Source organism: Eschrichtius robustus, chromosome 15, assembly GCF_028021215.1.
Source record: "Eschrichtius robustus isolate mEscRob2 chromosome 15, mEscRob2.pri, whole genome shotgun sequence".
Classification (NCBI taxonomy): Eukaryota; Metazoa; Chordata; class Mammalia; order Artiodactyla; family Eschrichtiidae; genus Eschrichtius; species Eschrichtius robustus.
The window spans coordinates 45,684,876-45,692,962 of NC_090838.1; the positions used below are offsets into that span (position 1 = coordinate 45,684,876).

General features: G+C 41.3%; 1 protein-coding gene across 1 annotated transcript in view; it reads right to left on the reverse strand.

The window, feature by feature from the left end:
* The window catches only part of PSME4 (proteasome activator subunit 4), a 101,247-nt gene extending 94,621 nt beyond the window's left edge, over positions 1-6,626 (reverse strand). The window contains exon 1 of the mRNA XM_068563892.1: positions 6,381-6,626. Within this exon, the coding sequence (XP_068419993.1) occupies positions 6,381-6,622 (242 nt within the window). The 5' untranslated portion in view covers positions 6,623-6,626. The remainder of the gene's footprint in view (positions 1-6,380) is intronic.
* Between the last annotated feature and the right edge of the window lie 1,461 nt (positions 6,627-8,087).

Here is an 8,087-nt window from a genome sequence, read left to right on the forward strand (position 1 = left end):
ATAAAGCCAAATTAGCATAAAAAGGTAATGACCACTACCAAAATTTTATGGTTCATCTATCAAAAAATTGTAGTAATGATACTCTAAATTTTTAAACACTAAATATTTAACAATAACAATGACAGATTTATTTTTAAATGAAAATTTCAAACTCCCTGATGCAACCTATATAATCTGCTCTCTTCTCTAATTAACTTTGTTAAACCCCACTCCCCATAACCTCTCTCTTTGGGTTATGAAACACACCATTCTCTTCCTCAAACAAGATGCTCCTTCCCTCTTTGGTTAAATATACACTTTCTTTTGAACCCAGTATTAAAACAGATCTCACCCCAAATTCGTTTTCTCCATTTTGACTGTAAAAGTAACAATTCATCAGAAACTGCATAATGCTTTAGTTTACAAGGAACAAAAAAGTTAATTCTAATATTACTGAGTACCTATGAATGTATATACTGCTGCACTAAATGCTGTGGGTGCAGGGAAGGAGAAGTAAATATGGAAGACTCTGACCCAAGAAAGCTCACAGTAGAGAGAAGATAGGTACACAAAGAATACAAAAGCATGAATAAGGGATCAAGAGAGTGCACTAAAAGGGAAGAAATGCTGAGCACAGGCCGAATATGGAAGTAGCCAACTTCAGGATTCCAAATGGGAATATTTATAGTATGTGCTGCTTTTAACATTCCAGTGGCCAGTATCAATGAATACAGAGGATTTTTGTTGTTTTTTTGCTTGCTGTTGCTTTTATTACCATGTCTCAGCTTGCTTTTCACACAGTACAAATGAGATTTTGGTCTAAATTCTCTACAAACGTTAGAGGAAACACATATTTGAATTTTATATTAAAAAAAATGTGGGAGGTGGGGAGGGAGATTCACTAGAAATGAGTCTCACTTAATAGAAAAAAAAAAAGATAACTCCCAGGTTCTACAATGAGAACAACTGGTTTAGAAGTTGTGTATTTATTTACTAATAAATAAGGGTCCCTTAAAAAACGTTAGTGATTTGCCCCTGTTTCACTTCAATCAAGAACACACACTTCAAAAGACAATTTGATTTTATAAACACTTCATCAAGAAATTGTTTGTAAGTGATACATTCAGATCTCAAAAGAAAAGCACATGGTACTGTTTTACTGTTTTCTAACTGCCTTTCTTGGTGCCTCAATGTAGGGCATTAAAACACACCAGTCAGAGTGAGAATTTTTTTTAAGTAACGCGCTTAGCATTCATATTTCCTTCCCCCAAATTTCTTGATGGAGTTACGTCTTGCTTGCTCTGTCCTAAATGAACAAAAATGTGCACTAAGAGAAAAAGAACACTCTGGAACTTCCCTGGAGGGCGGAATTCTTTCACTGACATATCCCAAGTGACACAAACAGTGCCCATCCCATACAAGGCACTCACAAAATAATTTGTTCAAAGAAGACTACTGTCTCTACTACTTTGCATCAAGCTATGTATTAACCTATGAACCTCAGTGTCTTCATTTTTAAAATAGAGATAATTCAAGGGAGTCCTTGTTATCCCAGGATTGATTCTATGTCTCCAAAGTTAAGACGGGAAGAAAAAGATGTCGTAATATGAAAATATTCATTAATGAGCTATTTCTTTTATCTCTGTCCATGAGGTCTGTTTATAGTGAACCTTAGACAAAACAATGCAAATGAAATGGAAACTCAGGAGTAAAATTACAAATTCTGCAAAGAAGCCAACTTCATGAGGTTGATCAAAGTAATATTGTTACTCTTTTAGGTTTGATAATGATATTGGTATTGACTTTTTGTTTAATTCCTTTTCCCTTAAAGATATATAATGGAAACATTTATGAATGAAGAATATGCTTCAAAAAAAAAAAATGGTTGAAGGGGGTGGTGGTAGGAGACACCTAATTGGCCATGAGTTGGTAACTGTTGAACATGGGTGATGGGTACACCCAGGTTCATTATATTATTCTTTCCTCTCCTGTATATGTTTGACATTTTCCATAATAAAAAAATATTTAAAGCAAAGAAAAAAAGTTAGAAAACTATTCACATCAGAATCACACATATAGTCAATGACAAATGAGACTCAGGCAGAAATAGCCAGTTAACTAGTAAAGAGAAAACTGACAAGGTGTTTTAAAAGAAAGAGTAAGACACATCCCTGGAAAATGGGAAGAGCCTCAAATATTTTAAAAAATATATGTTTGACATTGCTATGAAAAATCAAACGTGTGTATGTGTAGGAGCAGGGGGTATATGAGAACTCTGTACTTTTTGCTCAATTTTGCTCTGAACCTAAAACTACTCTAAAAAATAGTACGTTAGTTAAAAAAAAAAAAACAGAAAAAAGAGTGAAAGATAACTTACTGTGCTGTTATACAACTTTATCAGAAAAATTTGTCTCTCCAAAATCAATCAATTCATGTATTTTGTTTTTTCCTATGGAAAATCAACTTTCTCCCTACAAAATTTTGGGTCCTGTTTTGAGTGTGGCCACTTAAATAACAGAGACAAACCTTTTCTACTACTTTCTCTAACTGGCTCTCACTGATGAATGTGGCAATTTGTCAAGATTTTGAGATTCTTTTACAAATAAAAAGCTTATCTTTATTGTGTACTTCACAATTTCAATACTCAAATATTACTCTAATAAGTACATCATGTTAGTAGACAAGATTAACACTGAGATTTAGTGGTTAGCATTTTCTTCTTTCTTCTCTAACATAGAAATGATATGGATTTGGGCGCTCCTGTGGTCACATATTGCTTTCCACAAGAGGAGGTTAGTGTATTTGATAATGTGTATCTTGACTAAACAAGTTTCCAGTGGTTGCATAATCTAATTAAATACATTATGTGGTTTAATCCAATTCCTATCAAGTAAGGCCACATAATATTCTTAATAATAATTAAACAAGGGAGCTACAGTTTAATTAGCAAATTAATCATTAGCAAATGATTCCTCAGTGTAACACAATCATTTCATTATATATTATAATACAATCATTTCATTCACAGCAGAGAATATAACATTTTCACTGATACAAAGCATCTAAATTTGCTTCATAATACTCCAAACTCACACATTTCACTAAAATCAAAACTCTGCTTTAAAAAAAAAAAAACACAAAAGAAAGAAATGATCTAATTTTGTGTTTAAGATTTTGCTTTTATGAAACAATTCGCTGCTAAGTTTTAGGTTTGAAAAACCATGCGTAGTCTACACTCCCACTCTCCAAAAGAGGGCTCTAAAGCTAAGAGAGGTTAAGCAAGACCAAGATGATAAGAGTGGCAACACCAGGTACAGATAAACTTCTTCTGACAAGACCTCACTGCCTCTCATGAAAGGGCCAGAAGGACAAGGGAGAAAAAGCGAGCTCCAAGATTTCCTTTCTTCAACTGCTTTCATTCTCTACATGGGCCATACCAGTTATTTACAGATGCCTTTTACTCAGGGTCCAAGAGCTGTCTTAACTGCTGTTTTTCAAAGACCATTTAGTTTGTGCCTCTCTTCTCTAATTTGTTTCCTTGCTTCTTAAAAACTAGTCTCATGATGTATGATGCCACACAATCTCACTTCAACAGGCAGTATTAATACTTTAAGCTCTCTGTACAAGAGAGCTTGTATTATATCACAGGGCCAATTTTTAAAGTACACAGAAATAACCTTTCTTCACAGAGATCTGCTAAACAGACCTGCAAGTCTTGAGATAGATTAAAAGATAATTATAACCATCAAAATGAGATAAAAAGTTAAAAAAACGGGGGGGGGGGGTGGTTTCTTGAGCATCTCCTAAACCAGAACTCTACCCAGTCCTGTGACACCCAGATTAGGGATGTATACTTCTGGTCGGGGATCCAGTCCCAGTGTCTCTGAACAGCATTTACACACTGGTCTTCTTCAGGAATGCACTTAATCTGTGCAACTATTTCCAATAGTTTACAAATTTATCAAACAGTGCTTGGAGAAAGATACACACTGGCTTATTTGAGGCTCTACAGGATAAAAAATAAAATCATAAAATGCCAGAGCAGGAGTGTTTCTCAGGAATTATTTAGTCCAACTCCCTCATTTCTCTCACAAGTATACTGAAACACATGATTAAAGTAACTTGCCCACGGTCACAGAGCTAGTGGGAGAAATTAGATTTTATTTTCATTACTACTTTCCATTCTTCTACAAAGTACTAAGTATGATCACTACTAAGGTAACAGAGCTATCATCACATGTTTTGGCATCATTTAGATGTAAACTTGTGCAACACACACAAGGCTTAAAAACAACAAGCACAACTATAAACAGGTCACCTTAGCATGACTTAGGAGAAAAAATACACCCAAGATCACAACATGTCCCACCAAGTTCAAAATGTGTCATAGCGTAATCCCAAGAATCAGCTTGCAGCATTTAACCACGGTTCCAAAATAAAATTCTATCTGATAGCATTTCTTGCTGGTTACTTAGATATAAATGGTTTGACGTTCATAGGTTATAAAGCTGTGTAACTGCAATCTTGCCCTAAACACCAAGGACTGTCTCCACTGTATTTTTAGCCCTTTCTAGGTAAAGATACTTATACCTAAAAGCCAAAAATAATAAACCTCCAGGTGTTAATTTGCCAAGCTTAGTTACAATAAAAAGGTCAGAAAACAGTGCTTAACTATGCCTGTGTAGATTCTCCATTAATAAATCCAAACCAGATATGCATTCACACACTGGTTTATTTATATATTGTGCATCTAAAAGGAGCTGTTTGTGTCCCCCAAAATGGTTATTTCCTGAAAAATCTAAGTGATTAAAATGAGGAATTACTGGAACTGACAAGGTAACTTTATTTTTACTGTGCCCAAGTAACACAAAAACCTAGGAGGCTCACTTGAAAAAATTGTGTGAATTTTAATAATTTATAAAACATTCTTCTGTTTTAACCAAAAGTGGTTCTTCTCCCTGTTGCACTTCTTTTTTCCCCAAGCCTCCTATGGATCCTAACACCACAAACTTCTTCAAGCTCTAATTGAGAGGAGAGCTGTTAACCTTGACATAAATATGGTCACTCTTTGAAAAGGGCAAATTAAGCATTTGGGTTTTGCTCTTTAATTAAAAAGGTAATTAGTGCTACCACCAGCGACAACTGGAGATGAGAAATTTGTCAGAGGCTCCCTAATAATTGGCAGATAAGACTCATCCTGTGAGGAAATGTAGAAAAGGCGACTGCATTACAAAACCCTGAGTCATCACCCAGTTCACTCAGCAGATTTGGGTAAACATTAGATAAGTGATTTATGTCTTGTGTGTTCAGCCACCCACACCGACATGCATGAATATACAATGTTACCAGATTTTATGTACAGCCAACCAAACAAGATACAGCAAAATTCTCTTTTAAAAAAGTTCTTCTGACACAGTGAAGATGCCCATCTAGCAAGTATGTCTCTAACCTTTCCCCCAACTGTACTTTACTCGGTTTCCCCTGATTTCAGTGGCACTGTAGTTTGCAGCCAGTTTATACCAAAAAAAAAAAAAAAAAAAAGTTAACAAAAGAAGAATAGAACAACTGAGATTGATTTAAGTAATCTATATTCATCTGAGCAGCTCAAAAATTAACACAAGCCCGATACTAATAACGCCCAGGACAACCTGACAGCTTCCTTCTCTATTTTCCTTAGTATGGCACATTTCCAAAGGAAATGTCATAAAAGGAGCAACATACACTTTCCCGAGGTTCTAAGACTCAACATTCTCAACATTAACGTCTAGTACACAGCCCAAGAATGCGCTGAGGGCTGATTTTAAAACAGTCTTTTCAATCAAACCCACAAAGACTGAGAAGGCCCAAAAAAGCAGAACCTAGAAGTTCCCTACGGCCTCCTTCCCATTCAGAAAGTTACTAGACGCGAACTGAGGGATAGGAAGAGGCAGGGACCGTAAGGGAAGAAAAAACTGGAGTCAACACCAGGAAAAGTCAAGAGTTGTTCGCCCAAAGACGAATCCTCTCTGCTCCCTCCCGCCACCGGCAAAGGTCCAAGGAGGACCCCTGGGGGACCGCTCCTCTCTTTCCCTGCGGGTCCAGTGCCCTCACGCTCCCCCTGGCCCCGAATGTCGGAAGGCAACAACCCGAAGCCTTGGGGAGAAGCAGCTGCGAAGGACACAGAGGGCTGGTGAGAACCAGGGAGATCCCGTAAGAAAAGTGGCAGGGAGGAAGCTTGAGTGCTTCCCCGGCTTCGGTCGCGACCCTGGGATTACTGCACAGAAACGATCAGCCCGAACCGGGGCAGAGTTGAGGGTCCAGCGGTCCGGTGCGGACAAAGAGCCTCCCCCCCCAACCCCCCGCGGACGCCTTCACACCGAGCCTTTGCGTCCGGCCCATCCTGCAGGCCCCGGCACACTTACGTGGAGAGTTTCCTGGTCCAGAAGAGGCCCCCGGGCCACAGCTCTTGGAGCTGCACTGCCCGGCCCAGGTTGCTTTTGATCTGGGCCAGCTGCAAGTCGGACTCTGCGTCCAGCCGCTCGGCGTAGGGCAGCAGCTTGTTGTAGACGATCTCCTTCTGCGGCACGAAGCCTCGCGGGTCCGGACCGGGGCGCCCGCCCGGCTCCAAGGGATCCCCGCCGCCCGCCCTTTCGGCCGGCTCCATGAGACCAGGACACCCCCCCAACCCCCTCCCACCCTAGCCCTCCCCGGCCCCCACCCCTCTCCGGGCTCCGCCTCCTCCGCGTCGTCGTCGCCCTCGGCCCTATAGCTGGGCCCCCTCCCCTGGCCGGCGCGCTGCTGGCCCCGCGCGGTTCCCGGTTCGTTGGCGGCTGCAGCAGCCGCTCCGCCCGCCCCGCACCAGCTCGGCTGGTGACGCTGCAGCCGCCGGGCCTGGAGGTTCCGGACGAGCCTCAAGTCACTTCCGGGGCGGGGCGGGGCGACGACGTCGGAGGAGACGGCGACGGCGACAGCGACCCTGGGTGCCGCGCCTTCCTTGCAGTGGGCCGGGCTCGGAGCCCCCACCCCGAGGTCCCACCGGCCGAGCTCGAGGCTGTCCCACCGGAAACGCGAGGCCGAATTCCAAGCTATTGTCCTTCCTCGCGTGGGGTCGCGCGCTCCCTGCCTCTGCCCTCGGGAGCGTGTGGTCGCCGTGGCCTCGGACCAGGCGCTCCACGTAGTCCCCCATGCCAAGTTCATGGAAAAACCTAGGTACTCTGTCCATCCCACTTGTTGCTGATAGATTTTTTACTGTGTCCCCTTTAAGCCCCCGTCTTTCTGGCATTCTCCTGGCCGCCCTCATTCCATAGAAAGGGATTCAACAAATTCATTCAACAAATATTAATTGAACTACTGTCTGTCAGACACTCCTTTTAGGCCCTTGAGATGGAAAATTTAAGAGCACCTGGTTTCTGCCCTCCTTGGACTTAACAGCCGCATGGAGCTATTGACTAGGGAATAAGCAATTACAAGACAACACTGCTCTTAATTGCTAGATAAGTACAGGATGCTTTGGGAACACCTAAAGAGGACTTCAAACTGGAGGGGTGTCAGGTAGTTTCCTAGAAATGATGCATAAAGTTGAGCTTAAGGATTGAGTGCAAATTTTGTTAGGAAAAGAAGAGAGGGGAAGGTATATTTCAGCTGAGGGAGAGCTCAGGCTGCAAGCATGCACTCTAGGAATTCAAAGTTCAGAATGACTGAAGATTGCAGAGAGGGGAGTGAAGAATTGAGACTGAGAAGGACATGCTAGGAAGTTTTTAGAGCTTTATCTTAAAGGCAACAGGAAGCGGAAAAATTAAGCATAGCAGTGGCATGATATAATTTACACTTCTGAAGAATCACTCTGGCTTTGTGTGGAGAATGGATTAGAATAGACAGAATTGGAAACTGGCAGACCCCTTAAGGAAATGTGACATAATGGTGGGCTGCATGTCAGTTGAAATGATTTGAGAGCTGTTTCAGCAAGAATGGCCTGAGCTTGGTAGTTGATTGGATGTGAAGAGTGAAACAGAGGGAGAAGTCAGGATGATGTCAGATTTCTGGCTTGGGAAACTGACATAGAGAACACAGCAGAAACAGCTATGGAGGCAGAATGCCTAAGGGATGGGAAAATACTTTCATGTATGGAT